The sequence below is a fragment of the Labrus mixtus genome, chromosome 19, assembly GCF_963584025.1.
Source record: "Labrus mixtus chromosome 19, fLabMix1.1, whole genome shotgun sequence".
Classification (NCBI taxonomy): Eukaryota; Metazoa; Chordata; class Actinopteri; order Labriformes; family Labridae; genus Labrus; species Labrus mixtus.
In genome coordinates this window covers 4,573,120-4,600,024 of record NC_083630.1, presented here as the reverse complement: position 1 = coordinate 4,600,024, position 26,905 = coordinate 4,573,120, and the positions used below count along the sequence as shown (strand labels likewise).

Below are 26,905 nucleotides of genomic sequence, written 5' to 3'. Positions count from 1 at the left end.
CCCTCTCTCCCTCCTCGGTCAGGGTTATTAGTGGCCGGAGCCACGGGGGCTGAAGGTGTTGTTCTTGGACTGTTAAGTAAATCAACACTGTTTATGTTCCATGCCGCTCTCTGGCTGATCATTAGCTCCCATCCCACCCCCCCATCATACCTTCCTTCTCTCTCCCTCATTCTGTCCGTGTAACACGCTGACAGAAGGGTTAATCGCAGGTGGAGAATTAACTCTTTCAACAGTAAATCAAACATTAACCTGGAGCCTGCTGGGTGTCAGTCATTGAAACAGATGGAAAGGCAGGTTTACCCATAGGCACACACACACACCCTGAGGCACTGCTGACCAAGTATTTAGTGCATTGACTGCTTCTGCCCCCCAGTCCAATGAGGGATGACACAGTACTGATTGGGTGGGTGGGTGAGGGTGGGACCACAGTCTTCTTCTCTTGCTCCCTTTTAAGATATTTGTTGTCTTAGGTTTCCATGGGGGCTGTGTGTGTGTGTGTGTGTATGTGTTAGATGACAGTATGTCTCCATGCCAGATGTGACCTATGCCATCAGGGCGTGCCGTCCATGAAAGCAGAACGTGCCCCCCCTATTAGGCCCCACCCAACACACACATACATACACATATACACACACACACACACACACCTTGAAAGTGTTTTCACAGGTGTGTGATTAAAGTAAAAGCACCCACATAACAGTGACATGATAAAAAGGGCTTCTACATGAAACGATGATGTCATAGGGCTCAGTCTGGTAGATTTAGTCCACATCCTTGATAATATGTGTTCGTCTGAAACTGCACAACCATTCCTTTTTTTATGCAAGATCTACACTACTCAGGTGTTGAAGTACGGCGACCGACAGAAGAATTCGACCTGCAAAATAAATCCAGCAATGGAAATTCACATTTTAAAATCCATATTTAAGATCTATTAACATTTAGGCTTTTTTAAGTAAACTTTGCTAGCCACGTTTTAGCTCTGAATTTTTAGGGTTGTGTTTTGTTTTTGTACTGGTTTGAAAAAAAAAAGAAGACTATTGGAAATGTTGATCCGGACACCCCGGGTCTGATCAGTCCTGAATGACTCTTCCCTGATTTTTTTCTGGAGACAACAAAAAGGACATCCGCCCTGACAAGCAGTGGTTTTAAAAAAAAAAAAAACGTTATAACTTGTAACAGGCACTGCTGACTTTGTTGTCTATGCGAGCGGATGTTGTGCAGTTAAACTCTGAAATTAATAAAATGCAGAAGAACAACTGTTCAACTAAAGATTTCAGTGTCCAGCACAATTATCAGCCAACATGAAAAAAAAAACACTTTCTTTGTTCAAGGAATCAATGTCTGTTTTTGTGTGTGCTTGTTTGCTTTGGCACGCACATGTCCAGACTGAAATGCTTCAACCGATGTCTGGACGTGGATCATTTCCGTTATAAAATGCCATTTAATAACGAGCCTGAGTCATTCTGCTGAGTAATTGTGAGGCAGACGAAGACGAGGGAGGGCACAAAGGAGGCTCTAGTAGCACTATCTCTGCCTCTTCGCCCACATCAGTGGATCCTCTGCCAGCATTGATGTGGCTCTAAGTAAACTGCAGAGCTGTTTAAAGAAAACACATGTTGTGCATGTGCGTCTACTTAGGAGGACTGATCTTTCCAGAAACTCTCGAGGAGATATAAACACAGCTTTCAGCCATCTACAAAAGCACCAGGATTTGGCTGGAGGTTAAACCCCCACGTCATCTTACTCTGCCTGACATTTTAGGGCTGACATCAGGGACTCTTGTTCCGACTGCTGGTTGTTTACAGAGACTGTACGCAAGAAGTTGATGTGACCACTGTGATGTCACTCATGTTGGACTACCCTTTTGAAGCCTTGTATTTGCCATCCCCAACTTTGTTTGTTGTTCATATTTGGACTAGACGATGGTTTGGCATCGCTAAATCTGTACCCCGATGGACCATCTGCCTAAAACAACTTAGCAACCATCGGTAGCGACACCCAAAACCACAAGCCTGATTGTCTGTTTTACTCTTAAAGGGGCTGTATTTTACAAAATGAACAGCATGCTATATTAAAGAAGTCTTGGAAGAAGCAACTGAGACCATAGTTGCATTAGGGAATAGTTATTTCTCATCCCGTATACATTTGGCTTGATTTTGAAACCAGTGGTTTTGCCCCCTTGTTGGCCATAAAACAAGAAAGTCGTTTAATACACTTCTGCTTTAGCTTAACTTGTGAAACCAAGCGGCTACATCCACTTGTTGTTTACAGTCAATGGTTGTTTGTCAAGTCAAGGCCATAGTTCTTTATTCACCATTTTATCACAGCCTGGAAGTCGGAGGCCTCGGTAGAGACAAACATGACCAGCTTGCTAATCTACTTCCTTCAGCTCAAATATTCCTCACTCCCCCGACTTGTGCCTCTCCTCTATCTCTTCCCCCCCCCCCCATCCCACTTTTTTTCCCGTCTCTTGCCAGACTTCAGCCAGCGGAGTGAGGCTGCCAATTTGCAGGCCATAAAATAAATAGCCCATGCTAATTAAGATGGTTGGATGGGAATGAGGTGTAGAGAGAGGGGTAAAGACTGTTGTGGAAACGGCCGCAGAGAGCCGCAAAACAACCTGTTCTTTTTCCAATTAGACACTTTGCAGGCTACAGTTGATGAAAGCAAACGCTGCAAATGCCAGCTTGTTGACGTATGTGTGTGAAAGTGTATTTACATAGTCGATGGCTTAAGTGGGTAAGCTTGCACGTGTAAACATACTTGTTGAAGTTGGCATATGATCCCTGAAGGGAGTACATGTGTTTGCTTTGTGGGTATATTTATCTTCAACATGACCTTTGCTTGCACGTACCCCCCAGATGAAAGGCAGTACCAGTCCCTGGGGTTGACTTCCCGTGATCTTCAGGCCTCTCATCACACTGATAAACAGCCTGCATTCTTTGCATTTCACTTCATTGGCATGCAGAGGCGCAAGCTTCCCATTCCTCCATCCGTTATCAGAGCATCTGTGTATCATCATTAACGTTACATGTGTTAGCCAACACAATGTTTTCCCAGCTAATACCCTGCTTGTTGATAAGCTGTACTAATCAGCTACCTTGGAATCACTCTTTTTGTTTGGTTCTCCCTCTCTCACTCCCTCTCTCTCTCTCTCTCTCTCTCTCTCTCTCTTGCTCAAACAAACAGGGATGTAAATAGATCTCTTTTGCGCCGTTCTCTTTTGCAAACTGTGCTGCAGCAGTCAAAACAAGGCAAAGTCAAAGCATAAAGCCAGTCTGAATTTACAACAGCGAGGGAGTGGCACTAATTGCAAAACAAAATGAAAAAGTTCTGTTTTAGCCGAGGCCAGACTACAAGCAAGATTATAGCCCGATCCAGCAGAAGTAGATTGATCATTTTCCTATCCATAACATCTGAATTTCTTACTGGATCCGTACCTCCTTGTATCTCAGTGTGCTCAGCACTATCAGCACTGCAACCCTAACACGCCTCATAAGTCTCGGCTAATAGCCGAGACTGAGAAAATACAGAGCTAATCACGGGAAGAATGCAGCACATTCAGGGTCCTTATTAAGGGGAATGAGGCGGCGGTTTGTGCGGATGAGTTTGTCGGGGTGGAGTGTTCGCTTTGATCTCGTAAATGGACCCACACTCCACCAGCTGCCCTGCTGTGATGGCGACACACAAACACAAACACACACCATCCCAGATTAAGAGGAAGGAGGGACCTTACGAGGCCATTCATCATGTCTCCGAGGGTCACGGGAGGCCTTCCCATAGACTGCTGCTAAGGTTAATTAATGAAAGTGGAGTCTGGAGCACCTGTCTGCCTAAGAGTCACTCTCCAGATATGTGCCTTCCTCCTCCTTGTCCTTCCTCCAGTCTAAACAAAGACATGCAGCCAAGCAACAGGAAATTCTGCATCATGTTATGCTGTGATAAGATAGACATCCCCTGAGGATATTTATGGTTTATCACGCCTGATTCCCGGCCGGATTACTCAGAGGTCTTTATTTTTAGCCTTAACATTAAGGAAGGAAGCTCAAACTGATTCTAGCACTCCAACAGACGAAGGTGAAATCACTTTCTAACCCTCCATTCAGTTCATCAGCTTAAATTCTCCAAACCCCAACCGTAGCCTCGATTTGGACTGCCATCTGACAATGAAACAATGTGTTGTCAAGTCAATGCTTAGCAAATTATACCCATGCTCATTGTACAATGATTCAAAGCACATTAAAACAAGCTGCTATGATTATGGAACATATGGGACAATGATTCATTGCTTTTGAATGGAGCATATTGGCTGCCATATTGCGATTGCATAATTTGACGCTCTGGTGCTTCGACTAAATCATAAACAAACCATGAAATTAGATGGAGAGGCTCTTTTTTTAAATCCCAAAATCAAACGGATTCCTGCAACTTTCATCCAATCATACTGCGGGTGCTTGATAGTTTAAGATGAATCTGATTTATTTGTGATATGGAACTTATATCAGTGTTTTTTTTTCAGAAGTCAGAGTTAGCTTTCAGGTGTTAGGCAAATCATTTGCACTTCAACACATGTTTGGAGTATTATCGCAATTAACACAAAGTACCCTCACAATGAAGACGATTACAAGTTTTACTCTGCAGTTAATTTTCCCTACAATGGAGGACTGTACTGTTAAAGTGCAAATGTCTTCTGTTTTCTATGTCGAATGGAAGAAGCAGCTAAATTATTTGAAATGCATGAAAATCTATTCTTGATCTTGGACTCAATACTTGAAAGGAAAAGTAACCCCTGCAGGACGTAGCTTTTATGGGGAAGAAACCGAAGCTAATGATTTTCAGAGTGCACAATATTGTCATGCTAGTGTATTTAAAAAAAAAAAATCAATGCACCAAATGACTGTGACATGAATTACAATGATTCAAAGAACAGTTATTTCCAGTTAGGTTAATATGGAGACAAATGAAGGAATTCATGCAATGTGAATTTGGCACACTTCTGTCTCAAATCAGTTGTGACTTGAAGGTTCAGGGATGAAGAATTCAACACAGTATATCTAAAACTCGGCTGCAAACAGGTTAATGGAAAATGATTTCCTTAACCTGAGAAATACAGCATTAGCTTGAGCAATACACCCTTGAGATTGCCACTAGTGTCTGCAGGGTTTTCCTCTTGAAATAATAACTAGGTGACACACTTAATTTGATAAAAATAAACTGATGATGAAACATTCGATAGATATTACAGATGTGAGTGCAGGTCTACAGTATTTCAAGTATTAGTGACATGTCAGGTAATACTTCAGAGAGTGGGGGTAAAGTGAAGCTCCAGCTGTGATAGGCCACCCACCTGTCTTGAAGATCTCATATCGGATGGAGAAACCTGCCCCGTGAGTCTCGTAGTCCGACACAAACTTGATGAAGAGCTGGTTTCCTGAAGAGACGACGGGAGACGGGGCGATCTTCCCACAGTACTTCCCCACGAGCTGACCGCTCTCATCCACACCGTCCCGCACCTCCACATAGTCATACCTAAGAAGAGGCGAGAGAAATACAAGCAGTGTTAGTCAAAGTTTGGAACCCCTTGAGGCGGGATTTTCATACACTTCTTTGTTGCTTTCCTCCCAAAGAGGTAAATTGGATTTGTAGGAAATTAGGCTCATGTCGTGCCTGAACACACACACGCACAGATAAACACACATACATTCATACTCAGAGGAGCACATAACCAGAGCCGCACAGCATATTGTGCAGGTAATGTAGTGGAAATGAAACACTGTGTACTAATGAGGTCTCAGGTTAAAACTCAGGGAACAGGTGGGCAGGCTTTGCTTTCATTATATCGACCTGGAAAAACACACACAAACACAAACACACTCGCTGCAGAGGTGTTGTGCCCGGAGCCGCACTCAGGTCGAATTTACCTAACTGTTTCAACTGCTGAACCTGAGCCGAACGTTTGTCCATCTCCTGTTTAACCACAACACTGACGATGTGTGTGGGCCTGTTTTATAAGAGAAAATGGGAATTACAAGTGATGATATCTCAGCCTTTGGCTTAAGCTGGTGCATAGAATGAAGCAGGTGTTAAAGCTGTTAAACACACACACACACACACACACACACAGCATCCCACTGAAATGGAATTTCAGACCCACGGCTACAGAAGGGAGCAGACGCCTAATTGAGTCAGCGAGGAGTTTAGGAGCAGAGGAAGGAAAACAGCTTTGAAATAGGCCTTTGGAACAGGAGCCATGACGCACACACACACACACACACATGGATGGAATCTGCCGTGTGAAACTTAATCGGGTGAAAGAGAAATTAGGCGGACTGGCCAATGAGGGTGGTCTAAACAGCCTCTGGCAGTCCCTTGCATGTGTGTATATACAGAACGTGTGTTTTCAGGCACTTGTTACATTGAACGATTTGAGTTGTGGTTTTTGCTTCTCTGCCCGTGTGTGTGTGTGTGTGTGTGTGTGTGTGTGTGTCTGTGTGTGTGTGTGTGTGTGTGTGTGTGTGTGTGTCTGTGTGTGTGTGTGTGTAAGTCTGCATGATGCTTCAGATGACTTTTCCGTGCTGTGTTCTGACTGCAGATGACGGGGCTGAGAGTCGATCCAAAACGTTGATTTGACTTCAGGTTTCCTAATTGCCCATAACCCCGATTCACGCCAAGCTCCACAAGGCCTCTAAAGGGGAACACATTCCTGCACAAAGCCCTGATGACCTGCTGCGATGGTCCTCCGTCTTCATCAGAGATAGAACCAAAAAAAATGCAATAAATACAAAAACTGAATTCTGACGTGTGTGAGTATCATTTTCAGCAGCTGTGAGGGCACTTTAGTTACACACATGCTCTCTCTGTCTTCTGCAGACAGTGTGTGCCTCCTGGGCAAAAGGGGGGCCTGTTTTCATAGTTTGTCTTGATTCCCAAATTACTGTCAAAACATCACGTCTCCTTAGCGATTCTCAATTTGCTTAATGCGCAGGCTTTCGCACAAAAAGGCGATTTACACTTTGAATGATGGCTCAGGGTGGGCGAAATCCCTCAGGTGGGGCCCGACTTGTATCAACACGCACTCTTTGGCACCTTGGCTTCCTTCTCTTGCCTCAAAAGTATTTTGTTGTAAACACAAAAGTTACCTGAAGTGATCTGGGGAGGCTGGGGAGGCGGTTTACTTTATATAAATATTACTGCAAGTACAAGGAGTGAGCTTTTGAGAGGGAAGGACAGGGGGTTACTAAAGGAAGAGCTGGTGCTGCTTGAAATTGGCTCCCAGGAGGAGGTGCGGTGGATGGATGACTTCACTTGTCTTTCTGCTTGGATAGATTTATCTGAGGTGATATTGAGCTGTCAACGTGCATCAAGTGCCTTCTCTTCATCCCTCCTTTAAATTTTCAGTTCCTTGGGTTAGAGGTTTGCTAGATGGAACAGCTGTCTGTCTTTTTAAAACTAGGCCATGAGAGGCAATCCTGTTTCTCTTTGAACCTTGAAACTATTACAAGTGGATTCAAATCTGTTTTCACTTCATTTTTGTTCTGAACTTAGTTAGAAGTTTTTCGATTCGTTTGGCCTCTCTTCTCTTTGATGTCAGAAAATATTTTCTTGGTCTCTCAGCTCAGCTCGACCGACATCAGTACCTTTGTTTTAGCGGCTTTATCAGCTGCAGCAAAGTAGAAAAAAAGTGTTTTTTACATGGTGTTTACAACATTTACCCCAGGCTACATGGCACTCATTATTTAGAGGATCACTCTGAAGTCCCCTGAAGGAGGGATCATTGTTGTTGTTTTCTGCTGCAATGATATCATCATCGAGTTAAGTCACGGGAATACATCCTCATCCTTGTTAAAGAAAAGAAGACATGAGTGCTAAATCATTTTATCACTGTTAACCACACTTAAGATTTCTGTTGAAGTCCAATTTTTTTTTCTGCCTATAAGGTGACGTAGACAGAGTTCATCAACATAAACTCCTCTCCTCTCCTCTCCTGCTCTCTTCTCCTCTCCTCTCCTCTAGTGTCCTCTCCTCCTCTCCTCTCCTTCTCCTCTCCTCTCCTCTCATGTCCTCTCATGTCCTCTCCTCCTCTCCTTCTCCTCTCCTCTCCTCATGTCCTCTCATGTCCTCTCCTCTCCTCTCCTCCATCTTTCTCTCACAACACAGAGCATCAATCTTTGTGTGGCCCTGCTCTGTTCTATCAGCCGACTTATAATTCACCTCAGAGCCCCTGTCCCCCCCCCTCCGAACCCCATGCAACTGCCAAAAGCTGAACATTGCCAGACGCCTAAAAAATTGATGCTGAGATGCATCACAGAGATGAAGAAGACGAGAAGAGCAAGCTGCAGTGCAGCTGAAGAAGCCGAGTGGGTAAAAGTGTGTGTGTTTGTGTGTGTGTGTTTGTGTGTGTGGTTTTATGCTTTCTGTGTACATGCATGATATATCAGTGAAGAGTGTCATGAGCAGATGTCAGTCAATGTTTTCATTTTGCCTTTCCTCATGAACTCTTGATTCCCCATCCAAACAAGAGTGACACTCTTATTTTTGTTTCCATTTCGACTCCTCACACCTCCACAAAAGCTGTTTATTGCATTTTTTACCCCGGCACATCATCAGCTCGGATGGCCCTCGTAAAAGGCAGCGCAGCGGGGGAGAGGATGCAGAAGGAATAGAGAAAACGCCCTGGGGGTCCTCGCTTTCGCTCTATATGCAAGCGAAAGAAAGGAAAGAAGAGACCCCTCGTGTAAAACGTCTCTATTTGTGCCTAAATGGCGAGCATGTCAGCCTGAACTCCAGCAGTTCTGCACGATTGAGCCCACACTGCACTCTGCTAACACAGATCCATCCAGGCCATCCAGGCCCTTATCATCTGGAAGACATTACAGGAAGTGCTTGGCCGGGCCGTTTGATGCGTGCAAAAGGATCTCTTGTTGCCAGACGTGTTAAATGTAGCTGTAATCTATTGCTCTGAACACCTGTAGGGACACAATTCAATGACTCAATTGGGAACTCCACTTTCTCTAGAACCAAAAAAGAATAACATTAACTTTGCCTGCTTTAACTCCCAACAGTTAGAGGGTCTTGCCGCTCATTTACGTTGTCCTAACCCGCCAAGTAAAACAGATATTCCCCTTCTGTAGAGGCTTTTAAAAAAAAATGCTTTTATACGTCGTATCACTGCCGTTGTTGTGTCTTTTATTCCTCATGACAATACAATCCAGTTGAGCCGTGCACCTATTTATCCGTCTCGTCGGGCTTTGCGTCTGGGTGGGCCTGCCAGCACGCCAACAACACACATACACAGACGATTACACACAGGCACACAGTGAGCAGCCTACCACAGTGCTAATAGTAAAAACGGTTTGCCAATCCAGTGGGGAAATTAAAGGGAAAAAAGAGAGGGGGGCGAAGGGGGGGGGGGGGGGGGGGGGTGAATGTAATTCTCAACGACCTTCGCTTCACCGACTCAAATGTATTAGCCTGCCTTCTTTCTTCAGGCACAGAGAGAAAGCAATCCGCTAGTGTCAAACAAGAACATTAGCCCTCCCTGCAAAGCCAAAGAGAAGGCGACAAACCGTCGGCCTAACAATATAAAACTTATACTGCCTGAAGCTTTCCCATGGATATAATCTGTTCTCCCTCTATAAACGTCCGCTTGATATGGTTCTACAAAAGCAATGCAATCTGTGGCAACGGAATAACACTATGACAGACTGCATAAGCCCCATACAATTGGTTAGATTTCTTAATCAGACCATTTATACACTGTGGAAACCCCCCAGAACAAGAGCTCTTTCTTTGCTACTACTCCCTTTAGTTCAGCTGCGAGGAGAGCAAAATGTCCTGTGCATTTCTCAGGCATTTCTCTTTCTGCCGCTGTCACGGTATAGAGCCTGCTATTTCACAAAAACATGTCACCTACAACATGTCAAAACATCTCTGTGCAACACAAGTGGGAAAGCCGAAACAACAGACACGGGACAGCTCTGTGAGCCCCAGGGGGCTGAGCAGGGGAAAAGGACTAAGTTGTCAGCTGTCAGAAAACTGGAAGAAAAAAAGGCCCAGGGACTTCATGTTTTAAGGAGTTTTGGTTAACAAACTGTCACTTGGGGCCCCGGAAAAACATCATTAACATTTGTCCAAGGGGGCACGAGACAAGTTACCTTTTCCAAGCCTGGAGGGGACATACCTCACTGAAATAAAATCCTCCCTTTCTCTGTCCCCCTCCCTCTTGCAAGTGACATTCATTAACCCGCACTAGAAGCACAGGTTCCCTCTGTCCTCTGGCTAAGTCCAGCTGGAATGACCCCCGTTGTCAGCTTGCCTGGACATATGAAAAAAGTAGCTGCAGTAAACCCGTTTTACATCTTAATGTCCCCAGCTAAAGACGTTAGGCCTTAATTGAATTGCCAACAGTAAGATTTCCATTGAAGGTTAAGACCTCATCGTTAGAACAGACGCTTGACCATGAAGCATGAAGTTTATTTTAGCTATCACCCTCCCCCGCTGATGTGTCTCCACTCCTGAATCTGCAGAAAATAATTGCAGGAGTTTGAAGTCCTCAGAATGCGGTAAACCCACCCAGCAGGATAAACCACCGACCAATCAGAGCTGATGGGTTCAGAAGTGGTTCCTTGTCAAGCGAAGGGGAGAAGGGCATGATTGCTTGGCTCACCACCACGCTGCCACATGGATGGATGGAGGGAAAATATATTTTTAAAAAAGATGGATGAAAAGATGGCTATGCCCCTGCACAGACGGCTCAGCTGCACTCCTCCAAGTGGCCTCTTTTGGGTGTCACCCCCGCACGGTTAACCCTCAGCTCGGTCATATTTTTAGATGCGTTGGCTGTTTGTGATTTTGCGGCGGCGGTGGCCAAACGTTTGTTAAGCATATTTCCTTTGCTGAACAGCAATTATCATTAGCATTGATGGATTTAACGTGCCTCCATCCATTAGCTTCCCTAATTACACTGTCGAGAGATCTGCTGTCGCCAACAATCAAATTAATGAATTTGGCTATTTAGGCTCAATTATTGCGTCCCCCCTCCCTCTGCAACATGCACAATAATCCTTTATTTGGAAATATGAGTACAGACTGACAGAGGGAGATTTCTGCCCCAAGGGGGGATCCTTTCTGCTCAGCACAGAGGAGGCTCAGACTGTTGTGTGCTGGAGGGGGGCGGAGGGTGAGTAAAACAAGCAGGCAAACTCAAACTGACCACAATAGATCCCACTGTTAGCAAGGCGACTAAATCCCCCACGCTCACCTCACATGTAACGCCTAATGCACTTTTAACCCTGTCAGTGCTCAAGTATGTTCAGCTGACTAGTTTTCTATTCCCCCTTTGGGACAGCGAGACACGCCTGCAGGGCCGAGACTGAGCTGTGCATATTTTTAGTCGTCCTGTTACGCACACTTTGACCTTCTTCCCTCATTAAAATTGCAAAGCATGACAAATAGGTCACAATAACTTGATTATAGCGATGTGGATATGTGACAGTCGTTCAAACAAAAGAAGCAATACATCTTCTCTTGGTTAAACATGACTCGTGGAAACACCTGCAGTTTTCACTGGCGCTCTTGTTTGTTCAAGTCAGTAATGGTTGTCGTCTTTTTTTAAGGATAGAGTGACTCTTCTTGAGGAGCTCAGAAAATGTTGCTTCTTATAAAAAGTGAAGAAAAAAGGCAGTTCAACAAATGCTATTTTTTTATTGGAGTTTCATTAAGATTTTTAACAGTTTTAGCTGTTTTATATCGTCCAAAAAGGAATAAAAATGTAGCTTTGCTGCCTGTATAACAATGTGTGTCAATAAAGACTATTTTGATATTGTACAAAACAGAGAGCTGCCATTTGATTCAACCTGCAGAGCACTGTGGAGTTGTAAAATGTAAGTCAACATAAAAGCTGAATAAAGCACATGCAGATGTGAGCAGAATCAATTTGATTCAGTGAGAATGAGTAATCAGTATTAATAAGAAAAGAGCCCATGGCAAAATGGAAACACACACATTTAGCATTTTTCCCTGCTAAGAGAGCTTTGGATATGAAAATGCTTAGCATACAGCAGTGCTCTATATGCAGCTACGTGTGATATGAATATTCATACATCAAAGTACTGTATGCTTTCACACATTGAGTCAACAGCCCTGAGGATACAAGTCACACTTCATAGAAGTAAAGCAGCATCTATTACATATAGTCAATATCTCTGAGAGGTATTGTGCAATATGTCAGCTATACACCCTATCATGAAAAGGTTCACAGTGAATACACACCAAAACAAATGTTTAAAAGGGCAACAAAGAATGGCAGGAAGTTTGTATTAAAGTCTGATATAATATGCGGAAAGAAAGAGTGCCAATATGATAGAAAAGATGAAAAGTTGTGAGTGTTTTCTCCAAGGAGAACGGGTGAAAGAGAGAGAGAGAGAGAGAGAAGGTGGGGAAGCACTCCAGCCCATTTCTGGGGCCATTACTGGAGGGAATGGCTCCCATTTGTCCCACCTTGACATTTGAGAGGATCTCTGATTACACAGGAGAGAGGGGCAGGCAGAGGTGAGCAAAGAGAGGGTCCTCCACAGGGGTCTGCGCCACGGCTCTGATGAGACGCCATCGTTACAACAATGAAAAGTCAAGGGTAAAAATAACAGGGCACCGGGACAAGGCAGCGATATGGCACGGCGGGGGCCGACGCGTTTACTGTCTTTTCTGAATGCACACTGTCCCCGCCCTGCACTTTTCACCTACACACCCTCGGGGGGGGGGGGGCACCTATACAGGACTCAGTGACATGCATGCACATGCACCCTGCAGCGAGCGAGGGAGAACAGGGATGCTTCATCCCAATCTGCTAAAGGCTCAAACTCCCATAAGCCTCAGCCTTCTTCATAATACACAAATATGTAAATAAAGCATGTGTCTCATCTCGCCATATTCCTTAAAGCAGTCCAAATACCAGCTGTAGATGGTCTGTTACATTATTTGGTCTTAATCTTGGTTCACATCACCTCACTTGTGTATTTTGGAAGCCCAAAGCTCTCTGATACAATGTTTGTTAACCATCGACTACCGTGGAGCAAAAAAGGGAAAGAATGTGTTTCAGTGCAGTCGCCAACAAATTTGGACTGGAATAGGTTTTCCTCATATTGCTCCATTGTGTCTGAGGCTAAAGAATCACAATAACAGAGAAACATTTTTAAAATTAAAAATAGGTCTAAAAACTGTTTCAAAGTCTCAGTTTATTTGAACTATTTGGGATGTTTTTGATCCTTAACTCCAAATGATTAACATTCAGAAGAAGCCAGGATAGTGACACGGATCAAAGCGTCCAAGAACAGTATCCCATTTCTTTTGAGGATGTTGCTAAAAGTGGGATCTTGTTAGGGGACGGACTATTACTGGATATCCTGCTCATGCCTATGTGTGAAGGATGTTCATGAATACCATGTCAACCATGTGACAAGAAGAAACATGAGGAAACATAGAGATAATTGTCAACAACCTCGAGCCAGTGACCCACTGAACTCAACATGCGACTAAAATTAGCCGAGTGAACGCTACATAACTTCACATTTCATGTGAAGAAAAAAGGACATCATGCACTCTCCAAAAAAAAAGGAGTGGAATATACAAAGGCAATCATCTATTTGCTTCTGATGCTGTGAGGAGGTAGCGGTGCTCCCCCGCTGGGTAATGAGCTGTGTGTGCGGGGAGCATGCCGCTTTCAAAGAAAGCAAGAAGAACACAAGAGAGAGGGAAGAGGAGGGAGGAGGGGAGTTAAATCTGAGGTCAGCTAGAGGTAAAGCTTTTGGGTGCCGTTCAAAACTCTCATCCACAATGGGCAGGAAGACAGAAAGAGTGTGGCGTGGGTGGGGTTGATGGCGTTGGTGGTGTTTGTGCGCTAAAAGGAAACAGACTGGTGAGGGAGATAGAGAAAAAAGTGTGAAGGCATGAAGTCGAGCGGTTGATAGAGGCAGTGAAGGAACAGAAACAATGAAGAGAAATAGTGCAAATAGTTGATAGAGGGTGGTTGCCAAACAGGTGCCAACATAAATCCAGCAAAAGGTTCAGCGGCGTGGAGCATGCTCTCTCTCTCTCTCTGTCTCTCTCTCTCTCTGCTCTCTCTGAGATTGTTTTACAAGGTTCTGCAACGGCGAGGAAGCTCGAGGGCAATAGTGGTAATAACTGCACTGGGAATTATTCAATTAAACAGACCATCCGTCCCCTCAAGCATTCTCCCGCCGCTTCCTTTTCTCTGTCCTCTCAGCAGTCTGTGGAGGCGGCGGCGGCAGCGGCGGTGGGGGTGGGGGTGGGAGGTGGGGGGTCAGGGGACAGTCTGGGCTCTCATGACCCGGTCATCTGGCTGGACATGCAGTCACTTGGTTGGGGGGAAGGGGAGGCTGTGAACAGGCCCCCTATAGGAGAGAGTGTTGTGAAGGACTTGGATTGTCCTCTTGAGTGTAAACAATATGCACAAACAGCCGCCACACCTGACCTTAAACTACACAGTCACCTTGAGACAAGACAAGCTATTTCTGGATATTAACAGGAAGAGGAAAAAGGATGGTGATAAAAAATAAATATGGTGAGAGGTTTTACAATAGGCACATATTTGTAAGTATAGATAGTGGATCAGTGGTTTCCTTTGAGCGTGGATCAGCTCTTGAATGTGGAGTATTTAAAACCACATCCTTTATTTCATTCTGATGGCTGCATTGTTCTAACTGTGTGCAAAGAAATCAGATTTTTCCAATGATGCAGCACTTTGAAAGCCAAATAGGGCGTGCTGTGAGGGCCGCATGCCAGGGGGTGTATCTCTTCCGTGGTGCTGGGCAGCGAGGTTTGAATGTTTGGCATTACAGGTCTGATCTAAGTGCTGATGGGCAGCCAATGCTTGCCAACATTTGGAGGGCAAGGTGACTCTTCCATTTACTGGCCCTACAATCAAACTTTCCTGCCAAGTTGGAGGCCGGCTGTCCTGTTTTTCCCCCCTTGCTTTCTGCTGAAATCCACTGGGAGATTGTGTAAGTATGCATGGTAGAGAGGGGTCAACCCTAAAAAGACTGGACGGGCGCCAGAGGAACAGGTTGCTAATAACACTTGAAGCACTATACCCGCTGTGATAATGCAATAAAAAGGTTGCCCTGAGGCTGAATTTACAGTCACTTTTTGACAATTACTGCCATGTGACAAAAGAAATAATGCCGTGAGAAAAAAATAATGCAGAGGGTGGACGGGGGTGAAAAAAGAAAACGACCACAACTAATGCTGCCAATTTAGTGAGGAGAGATCAAGAATAGAGCCGACAAAGCGAGCGATTGTGAGTGGCTCTAACTCAATCAGAGAGCAGTGGGGGACCTCCCCATCAATCACTGTCTGCTTGCCACCCCGGCCGAATCATGCAGAGTTGAGTGGTGGAGAAACACCGGAGAGCCGACGGCCCGCTGCGCGCAAAACTCAGCGACCGAAAATGACCCCAGGGATCAGGCTCTGAGGCTGGAGGGTCTCTGGGTCTTTGCTTCCTATCTACCCACTGCAAACAAACTTTGAGCGTCTCTTGGGACGAGCCTGATTGTTTGAGTAAAGAGCCCTGCAGTCGCTGAGCACCCCCCCGCCCCCCCCCTGCCCCCCTATGGCCTTCCACCTCCTGTGGATCTGTAAGCACCGGGGCGTTAGGGCAACACACAGGCTGCGTAAGGACCCCAGCCACATCAATCAAAATCATGAGCCCCATTCAAGGTTGGACCACTAAACGAAACATGTCTGACAAGCCTGGACACGCTGTATTAGAGCGTCCAGAACTCCCTCATCAATTCAGCTCAACGGCCTCTTCTCTTTCTCCTCTGGGACTCGGGGGTTAAGTGAGACATTGGAGGTTCTGTTTTGAAGTAATCCACCCTCTACTGCGGGCCCTACCACCCACGTATCCCCAACTCAAATCATTCCTCACTCATCCACCCTCACAATCACTTCTTGTTGATTCCATAAAGCCTCATAAAAGAATAAATCAGCATTTGATGGGAAGAAGAAAAAAAACACAACAGACGAAAAACCTGTTGTTAATTATATTATATGAGGCAGCGAGAGGGGGGAGACGCAGCTCATTGCCAACTGTCCTTTGGAAACAGAATCACATAATTGAATCACAGACTCAGTGTTAATGCTTTCTCATCGGTTTGCTGGAAGGAAAACGAGTATGAGTTTCCTTACAGTGAATAGATGCGTGTTGAGATAGAGAGCCGAGATTAATACCAAATGTTGTCCTCTAATCACGAGTTTCTCCAAACGGCTCCTTCCCCATCAATTTGCTTTTGGAAACAAAAAATAAAGGAGCGCACGGCTAACATTTCAAAGCTGTGTGTTTCCACAAGAAACTTCTAAAAATGGGAAGCTTGTACTGGTTTGGCGCCAAAACGAAGAAGAATAGTAGAAAGAAAATAAAAAAAGGAATTCAGCATCTGTGTGCCAGAATCAGCTTAGTGACATTGAATCTCTGGAAAGAAACCAGTTGCTCGCTCCCACATCAAGACGAAAAAACAAAGCAGGCCGACACGTGGGACTGTGTGATGCTTTTGTACCGCCGCAGATACGTGACAGAGGCTTGAGATCCGGCGGGTTATTTATGAGCGCTGGCTTTGTCTCGTCCATTTCTCACTTCCTCTCCCCTCCCTCATTCCTCCTTTTTTTTCCCCCCCTACTCCTCCGCTGTGAAGTGGACCGCCCTCCCGCTGTGAGGCAGAGTGGCTCGCCTCCCGGTTGTGGTCAGGTTGTGCATGAATCAAAGTGGTGACAGAGCAGCGGGGAGGATGGCAGATGCCACGGCCAGAAAGCTTTTCAATCAGGCTGCCCTTCCAAGCCGCGGCCAAGGTGAAACACTTCAGCGGGCTGATGAAAAAAAAGACCCTCAACCCGACGGTCACCCACACACACATGAACTGCACGCATGCATGCAAGCACACATATGCACAGACCTACTTTAAGACCTGTTCATTAGCCAGGGAGTAACCCCGTGTGTTTAAAAGAGATGAAGAGGAACAAGAGTAATGAGAGTGAAGGTCGTTACCTTCTGATGCAACATCTCCGGCTCCTTTCTTTTTTCACCCTGATGTAAAGTACAAGGTGAACCACACTGCCTCTAAAAGGCTCTCCTGCCTTTAGTTAACTTTCAGTTATCAAATGGGATGATGTGTTGTAAATATAAATTTGAGATGCAGAATGCTTGTCTCCGGACGTCTTAGCATGCTGACAAACTGAGGCTTTGCATAATTGCTGTCAAGTGCAAACAAGAACACATTCAAAGTGGATTACACTTTCATATGCTGCTGACGAGCCAGTTTTTCAAGGCGTGATGTTTCAATGTAGCTGTAATTTGATTTCCATTGTTCTGTTGTTTTGTCAAACCTGGTAAGTTAAGAGAAGCAGCATCGCCCTTTGCCCTTTTTATTTTGCGGCGTTGCTTTGAACTCAGCCCTGCACGGATGCTTCTGTGACATGAGCTTTAAAAAAGTCGCCACACATCCACAACTGAAATTAATGTCTCATAACAGGCCGTAAGTATCTCCAACAATCCCTGTCACTCTTAAAAACCCTGTCTGCCTAAGCCCCCGAAGGTCACAGCACTTCCCTTCTTTAAAAGGCTCTAAAAAGTTCTTCTAGCATTCCTGCCTTATTTATTTTCCTCCATGACAACCGCTGATAAACGGTCACTCAGCTTACTTCTCCTTATTTGCCCATGGTTGCCTTGCAGAGGAGCGTGAGAGAGGAATTAAGGGGGAAGAAGGTTTTTCAGATCCAGTAAAGAGTTATCGTCCTCTCTCTCCAGCTGTGAAGCTCCACCGCTCTGTACCTCGCTTCTTTCACATGTTATCTAGGTGGAAGTGAATCAGGGGAATTAGGGAAAGTGGACAAGGATGGATCTTTTTTTCCTAAAGCCCCTTTTGACCTCCACTCTCACATCCTAGAAACAGGTGGTACTCATTGTTGGGCACTATATCCACATGAGTGGCATTAGTGGGATCCCACATGACAAAAAAAAGGAGCCAACTATAGATCCAGGGAGAGATAAAAACCACCTCTCCTCCTTCCCCAAGCTGCTGTTAGTCATCCCTGGAGTCCCTGACTGGTCAGGAATGCCAGGAGGGGCAGGATGTCTATTGTGGAGGGTACACGGCCGAGAATGTTTGCCTTCCCAGCAGGCCAAGCAGCTCCACAGGGGCGACTCGGCAGGAGATCCGAGAAGAGGAGGGGTTGCAGGACAGAGAAAGTAGCGGGCTACAATTAAGAAGAGGAAAAGAGTGCTTTCCCAAAGCTTTGAGTTGCAGGCACCTGAGGGTGGGGGGGCTGTCAGACTTTTTGAAGCATGGCGAGGTGGGAGGCTCCCCCCTCTATCTCCCGCACACAAAAGCTCGCTTGAGAAAGCATTCTTCAAATATCTGCCGCTCCCTAGTACCACCCTGCTGTACATCTCATCCCCCCCCCCTCTATCTGCTGCACACACGGTCACACTGGAATTTCTGTGGGGTTCAGAAAAATACAACCCAGTCTGATAGAAAAGCAAAGAAATGAAGCGAGTGCTGAGAAACAAGAGACAGTCTCTTCTTTCTCTGTTTTTTTTACCTGTCTCTTTTTCCTCCTGCAGAACAAACAGTGCAGCATTGACTGACTGGCTGCATGGGATTTCAGCGTGCTGGGCTGAAGAAGGAAGCTGTTTTTTTTAGTCTGGTCAGCAAATCTGATGTCATCAATGATTCATAATGTTGTCAGGAGGAGTGCATCATATCTTTAAAAGTTGGTTCTTCTTTTGAGTCAACGGGAGAGGCAGAGAGAACAACCTGCAGCCCACGATGAGACGTTTTCCAGATCTTCTTCAATCTAGGATGTTAAGATCTATAATCTTTGATCTGCCACACCTGAAGACTGTCTGACATGAGTTTGGATTTAAATTCCCGAAGACTTCCATTTTCCCTTCAGAATGGCAAATCAGCTGTTATCAGATCTCAGAGAGAGAGAGAGAGAATGCGTGTAATGTTTACATCAGTTGTTCTTTTCAACAGAGCTTAACTTGCTCATTCCACTGATTCTCAGAGCTGAATTGACTTCAAATATTTGCCTTGATGCGGGCTGCACCTTCGCCTCAAACTTCATTAGCGGAGAGAACGGCGAGGGCGGGCCCCTGAAACTCCACTCTGTGAAAGTCTACAACGGTGCGTGAAAGGTAAACACGTTCTGCATTCAGAATCGCAAGGGCTCACTTAGTCTCCTTATCTCTGTGATGAAGTGTTTTCCTCCCCCAGCTCTCAGGATACAGGCCCCTGCACTTCCCCCAAACAAACCCGTCAAGGGTAGCGCACACGTGCAACAACACGGCCGCGGCCAGACTCCATTCGGCCGACCCTGTTTTTCTTCTCGCGAGCACCACTTTGAGTGCTTCTTGTTTGGTTTGCTGATAACAGCCATGTTGGAGAACATGTGGTGCATGTGTGTTCCATTTACCCACTAATTAGATTGCAAGGCAGTGCACTGAAGCATGCATTGTAGCCCCCCCCCCCCCCCCCCCCCCACCCTTTCCTCCACCCACTCTGCCAGTCCATCAGATAAGGAAGCCATTCTGGCTCTCATCAGTTTCCATTATGTAAGGAGGCAGATTTGGTAAGCGGAGCTGTGGCAGGGTGTCTCATGGCTCCAACACCCAACTACTGCCCTCAGATACCGTACATAAGTAACAACCCCCCCCCCCCATCCATAATCGAGTTAGCTTTGACAAGCCTTGTCAGCGATTAGCACAATAGCCACCCTCATGTTACATATACCATAATTTGAAATTAAAGGAAAAAGGGAAAATGGATTTCCCGTCATGGTTTGTCTTTGCTAGGTTAAGACACACAAGGTGGAATACATGGTGAAGTGGAACTAAATGAAAACCACTCCATTAAAACCATTAAAAATGAAACGGCACACCGAGTTAAAAATAGGAAAAAAGGCTGGCGGTCAGGTCGACCCGTTCTCCTGAGCAAACTCTGCATACACCGCATGAATCAGAGACTTATACTTACATTTCCTTTATCATGAGTTAGCATGTCCTCTAAACAAACTGTTTACAACCTTATAACCACTATTTGTAGATTGTGGGGCTTCTGATTGATTAAATAAGCAACTACTGTAGAGGCAAACGAAAAAGGAAAAAAAACAAGCGAGGAGAGGAAGACGCAAAAACATCCACTTCACAAACTTCATCAGCTAACATTTAAGAACAACCAATTAACAGATGATTCACAATCTGCTAATTCAGGGGCGGATAAATGAATGAGCTTTGCTAATTTGGAAATGATACATAGATGGTTCGCTGATCTCAAAGCCTGCCCTCTTTTCATCCCACACAAAAAAAAACCGTCCTTCCTCGAGTCTAAGAGGCGCTGAATTCTTTTGACTGCATGTGTTTAAACACAGGAAATTCATTCCTGACTAATTTGATTAGCACAAGCATTGTTACTACCCCTCCACCCCCACCCACCCTTGCCCTCCCTTGCTCTCTCTTTTTAAAACTGTGGATCTTGGGCGGTTTAATAGTCCCTCTGCTGCTGAAATCTGACCCAAAAAGAAGTGTCAAGGAGCATCCAACCTTTAAAAGATGGCAGCATTCAGCCTGCCATAAATCTCTGACAGCAGTAAAGAAAGGTTATAGTGGGATTGAATCCGGGATTAAAACACCAAACCCTGCAAACGTATACAGGGTGGTGGTGGTGGTGGAGGGGGGTTTGAGGGAGCACAAAAGAAGCGCAGGGTCCAGGTTTAGGGTGGAGCGGAGATACAGTAACAGGATCCTGCAAAGCCCTGTTCTCTCCCGAGCCCTGCAGCGTAAACAAACAGCTGAGACAGAGCAGGGCTGAGGCACCGACACACGCACCACACTCACACAATCACACACTCACACACACACACAGACAGGCAGGCAATCAGAGCGAGGCAGTCTGCCCAGGCAGGGCTCACCTCGGGGCACACACACTGACACGGGCTCATCACATTACTGTCTGTCTCCGGTTTCATCGGCTTAAACTATCTATCTGACAACAGGTTAGCCGCTTAGCCCTTTGTTGGACGCAACAGCTCGCGGTTTAAACTCAAATAAGGATCGGTAACTAACTGTCACTGACAGATCCACCCTTAAAGGATCATTTCACCTTGTTTTGAGTTTACATCTTAGTGGAAAAAAACAGATGAGACAGATGTTTCCAACTGCTGATGATTAAAATGAGCTGAGACTTGTCCTTTAATATATCCAATTCTTGGAATTTGTTTGGAAAGCAGTTGGATTTGAAGAGGCAATCAGAAAATAAATGCCTCCGTTTTTTAACAACAGTTAAGGGGCCTTTTGTGATTTTTTTTGGACCCCTAGCTACCCCTTAATTCCTTTTGCAGAAATATGGCAACTCAAATCGATATAATACTCCGGTGACTTCATTCCACAAGGACGAGAATGTGAGGACGCTCCAAAACCAAAAAGCAGGGGTGAGACATTCCTGCTGCTCTATGTAGTGCGAGAGCAGGATTGCACTGAACCAGTTTCAGTGAGCCTGCGGACACTAGATGGAGCAGTTTCATGTGCAATGTGCACGAGGGAGAGGGGGGACTGAGTGTTGTACACACACACAAACACAAACACACACACACACACGCACGCACGCACACACACACACACGCGCACACACACACACACACACACGCACACACACACACACGCGCACACACACACACACACACACGCACACACACGCATGCACTGTGAGGCTCACAGAAACATTTGTAAATCCCACATAAATCAATATGTGTATTTATTTCTGTACACAGCCTCTCATTGTGGAGGTCTAGGGGTCAAACAGGTAGCCTGAAAGGTTTTCTACACAGTTTTATTCCACCAATTCAGACTTTTCATGAACCAGTTTTTGCAGAATTTTTATTATTTTTATATATATTTTTATTTTATAGAGATTTCCCCAACTTTCTTTGACTAGATCAGACAAGGCCAAGAGACAAAATCAGACTGATGAAAAATGAAGGATTTTGGGACCTAAAGCACAACTGCTTTTCATTGACAAGATAACTCTCTGGCTGTGCAGCCAACTTACTTGCACTCTCGGTCCTCCAGATCAAAATGTGGGTTGAAGTTGATGAGGATCCGCTGGTGAGGACCAGGTGCAGATATCACCCACGTGCATCTCTGAGAAGAGGGATAAGACATGGGATATCCCGGCGAGGTGAGGTAGTTGGCGTTTGAGATTCTGATGTTGCCTCCACATTTGTCTGCAGAGGAAAGAGAGGGAGTTCTTGAAGGATATAACACTCCATGCAGATTGCTCAGAAGAAATAAGTGCTGCACTACACAAAGTTATGTGTGTCTCATATAAGAGGACAATCTCTCCCTATTGTAACGTAATTCAATATCTAAACAACTGAAAACTTACATAAATATAAACCACTAAGAAGGAGGGTTATTGGTTTGAACTAAGGAATGTTTAAGTCTCTGCACACAACTGTTATTACATGCACTGGGATAAAAGGCTTATTATCATTAAAAATATGAATATTGGATGTAGCAGAACAGACTTCTGCTCAAGCGTATCTCTTAGATAGACATTTCATCACATTTAAAAAAAAAGGTAGATCTGTCGGTGGTTCGAATAAAAAAAGAGTCTGAATGGAGAAACTTCAGAGGGAGTTTAGTTTAGCCTGATCGAAAAGTTACAGTCATCTAAAGTCTTTTTTTTGAGGAAGTTTAAAGTAACAGAGTTTCATTATTAAAGGGGATAAATCTGTGTTTTCCACAGGCCCGCGGAAAGCTCCTCACATTTATCTTCATTTACGCTTTATTCATCCTCTTATTACAAAAGCTTCCACCATCTGCTGCTCTAACCTCAACGCACTGACACCTCATGAAAATCAATTAAAGTGGAATAAAACGAGAGGGGAAATAAAAAGCGCTCAGTAGAAACGAAACTCAAGCTGGAAGTAGAACAACGGGAAGTTTGGAGTCGGCTGACTTTTTGAACTGCATCACAATTTACTTTCTTTGGCCTCTTAAACCGGGAGCTTTCCTTACGAAAAATAATTTTACAAAAATCAATAATGTGTTTTCAAGAGTTTATTAAAGGTTGAACTTCTAGTATTGTACTTTAAATCTCAATAACGAAATATTTTAGATTATTTAAATGGTATAAAGGAGACAAAAATGTGCTTATGCGGGTGGGAAAATATATTATGATTAAATATTTCAGTAATATCACGATTGAAAGGTATTTAATAAAAGAGGAAAAGCAATAAAGGGGGTCTTATATTGTATCCTTAAAGTCACTATGGAGCAATGATGCGTTAATCTCTGTCCAAATATCGCAAGAGGGATTTTCCTTGTGTGGGTAGAAAAGGCAGGTGAGCGCCTGCGAGTTTGCCAAAAGATCAGCGGAGATCAGAGCAGCCTAATCTCTTTAAAAAAATAGTGGGATTAGTAGCTTTGCAAGAGTACATAAAAGCTTATTTATATAGATATCACATGTCACACTTACCGTTTTTGAAAGCCTTGACCACCAAAAGGATTCCCATGAACAGGATAAAGACTAATCCACAATGCATCCTTGTTTTCTCTCCCAAAAAATAAAATTACGCATATAAAAAAACCTCCAAAATTAAACTCCTCCGACAGGGTTTTTTTTTTGTTGGCCAAGTGTTCCTCGCTCCTCTGTTTCACTTGACAAATAAAGCAGAAGTGTTCGTTTTTAAAACGAAGTTGATCTGAGAGCGGGCTCAGGTCGCTGGCATCCTGTCATTCAACTCCTGTTTCCTCTCGCCTGTGCCGGCTGCGCTGCTCTCTCCACCGTCGCTGGTGCCATATCCTCTCCGAAGAAGCCAAAAAAGTGCAAGATATATGAAGAAATGACTCACTCCTTTTTTGTTTGCGTTCTTACTCCGTCAAATGATCAGGCAGGGGGGAGGGGGGGTAATCCTTATTGGCTGTGGGAGTGAACAGAGACAGGAGGAGATGTGAGCAGGTTAGGAATGAATGATATACAGCCGTGCGCTCTGGACGGATCCCCAATCTGTCTGAACGCGCTGTGGCTTCTGATACACACAAGACTATGAAGGCACGGCAACACCCCTTACCCAAAAAAAGTGTGACCACTTTGCTACTATAGGCTCGGAATGAGGACTTGGAAAAGGTTGATGATTGGCTTGATTACTTATAGCCAACCTATGTGGGGAAAAGCCAAGTGTCTTTATATGTAAGCAGAGCTGCACACTGAGTCACAGAACACCAGCAGTCCGTTAAGTGACATGACTCTCTCTCTCTCTCTCTCCCTCTCTCTTTCTTTTCTTTCTCTCTCTCTCTTTTTACGCACTTACTCTCTCTTCTCCTCCATCACTCTCACAAAAAGGAGAAAGACATTAACAGAGCATGTAGGATGTAGGGACCCATCAGGAGAATTTGAAAATAACATTCAATATATTCAAAATGATGTGATGAAGATATGATACCACAAGATATTAATTCGTGCATTTAGGATTATTAGGAATACTGTAGAGGTCTTTCCCTGGATGTCCTCCCCTGTTTGGGGTTGATAACAATATCTGACACACTGAACTACAAGATGTGTTTTTCACTACACCTTTCTAGCACATAGCTCAATCTCCACTGCGGTTATTATAACAGGCCCACATTTCTGTGCTCAGGAGCTAAATAATAGAAGGGTTTTTTTCCCCTTTAGTCCTTGTGGATTTCTTTAATGCACCAGCAGCTTCCCCACCAGATGCGCCGATTGTCGAAAGCCTGCCCCACAACAGTGACACCATTAAACTGGCACTCTGAAAATTTAGGAGAAATCAATTAAAGCGTAAATTAAAGTAGCCTCGAGGCTGCCCTTAGTGGGTCACATTGCAACAAAAAAAAAAAAGGAACGGAGCAGGCTCGTGTTTAACAAACGTCAACCGGCATTACGTTCAGTCATGTAGCCTACAGAAAACCCGTACTAAAACACAATGCATGATGGTATTATTTATATTTATGTATACGTGTTAGTACTAAGGTTTATAAATTGTAAGTTAACAAATAAAGACTGTCAATGAACAATGCGATCATGTCAGCAACATTTACAAATCTCTGTGTATAAAGTTGACCATGAACATTATGAAAATATATTATCATTTCGGCTTCTTTGCATGACTGATATTTTTCCATGTATAAGTCAATAACAACAGCATTCAACGGCATTCACCTGCGTCTTGAGGAATCGCAACCCCGCAGGCTTCCAGCCCTTCTCTCGCCTCTGCCAGCATGCGTGGAGCAGAGGGTACGATCCGATAGGCTTCCCCTTGATTCGGTTAAAACAAATCACACCAGATCTTCCTCCAGACCCCCAAGAAAGAAAGTCAACTTATTCCCCCCCGACCCCCTTCTGATGTGCCGGGTGAGAACAACAATCGCAGTCCCGTTCGTTCCAGGGTCCGCACCGCGCAAAGACGCACAGCCGATGCCCGGAGACTCGCTCTCCTCTCCGCGTACAGACTAGTCTCCTCTCCGCTGATCTCTCTCTCTCTCTCCTTGTTCCACCGCCTTTCATTCAGCGCTGTCACAAGTTAAATCCAGACAGGGTGAGCGCAACATGGACAGTCCCACAAAATCTAAAAACGCATCAAATATTGTAGCGAAACAAAAAAAGAGTCCTGGTTGATTTGAAACAAGTTTCTCTTTCCCGTCAGTCTCTCCGTGCGCCACCGCTCTCCGCTGCTTCACTGACGCGAATGCAGAAGGTTTGAGTCCCTGCCAGACCCACACGCCCCCTTTACGAGGGATGAGTACGCGGACGCGCGTGATTGTGAGCGTGCATGCATGTGTGAGTGTGTTTGTGTGTGTGTGTTTGTGTGTGCAGAGGAGAGTGTCTGCAGTCAAGATGCAGATTCATCCAGCTGCCTCTCGTTTCCCTACCAGCCTGTAAACATATCAGAAATTCACTTTAGACACAAAATGCGCTGACGTTGTTGATGCATGTTAACTATATTGAACGAGATGTAATTTTTAAGAAAATATTCTAACTTGTAAATGTTCCACCAGAAAACCAGTCTACGTTACAATAATATATTTTAACATGAATACCTCTATAAGTCTGTAACTCTCAAGAAGTTCTGGATTATTCAAGTGATAAAGGAATATATGAGATGTACTGTGTGGGCTAGTGCCCTCTTTTCTGGGATCCAAGGGGGGTCAGACTGTGCAGTGCTCTTTCCTTGAACAAAGAAGCTGTTCTCATTTCAACAATCTGTTGCCTTTCTGTTGCACACTTCTCCTTGTATCATAAATACACTACACAGTGTAGAACGACCTACAGCACATGTGGTTTTGATCGTGATCTTCTCATTCACACTGCACTATGGGTGTGAGATGTGACACCAATCAGAGGTGTTGTATCAATAACCCAACAAACTAAACTAACAAATAAAACAGATACCCCTGCATGAGGTTTTTGCTAAATACATGTGGGTCAAATGCCAACCTTTGTGGTGGGAGCCCAGAAATCTTTAATTGTTGACTTATACATGAACACAATCAAAAACCACATCTGAAAATACTTAACCCAGGACATGCTTTGACAGATTTTTTTTCTTCTGCTTGCTATGTCTGTTAGTAAAAACCTGACAGCTCCTTGAAACTAACTGTGGAAAGAGCCATACATTTTGTCAAACATTCATTCATATTTTCTCTAGTTGTGCAACTTTCTAATAAGAGGAACTGGAACTAAAAAGGTCCATTTCTCAGAGAGCTGAAAGTTCCCTGACCCTGCTTCCCTAACGACCATCTTAATCCTTTCGGGTTAAGCCTGGCACACAGTCCTCTGACATTTCTTTAGCTCGACTGGAAGGTTTCCCAGTT

The 26,905-nt window shown here is 44.6% G+C and overlaps 1 protein-coding gene across 2 annotated transcripts in view; it reads right to left on the bottom strand.

The window, feature by feature from the left end:
- Positions 1-25,785, bottom strand: part of nrp1a (neuropilin 1a) — a 68,728-nt gene extending 42,943 nt beyond the window's left edge. For both annotated transcript variants that reach the window (XM_061065014.1, XM_061065015.1), the window contains exons 1-4: positions 25,254-25,785; positions 23,550-23,994; positions 22,119-22,293; positions 5,351-5,532 (exon numbers count right to left, since the gene is read on the bottom strand). In XM_061065014.1, the coding sequence (XP_060920997.1) occupies positions 5,351-5,532; positions 22,119-22,293; positions 23,550-23,616 (424 nt within the window). In that variant the 5' untranslated portion in view covers positions 23,617-23,994; positions 25,254-25,785. The remainder of the gene's footprint in view (positions 1-5,350; positions 5,533-22,118; positions 22,294-23,549; positions 23,995-25,253) is intronic.
- Positions 25,786-26,905: the final 1,120 nt, after the last annotated feature.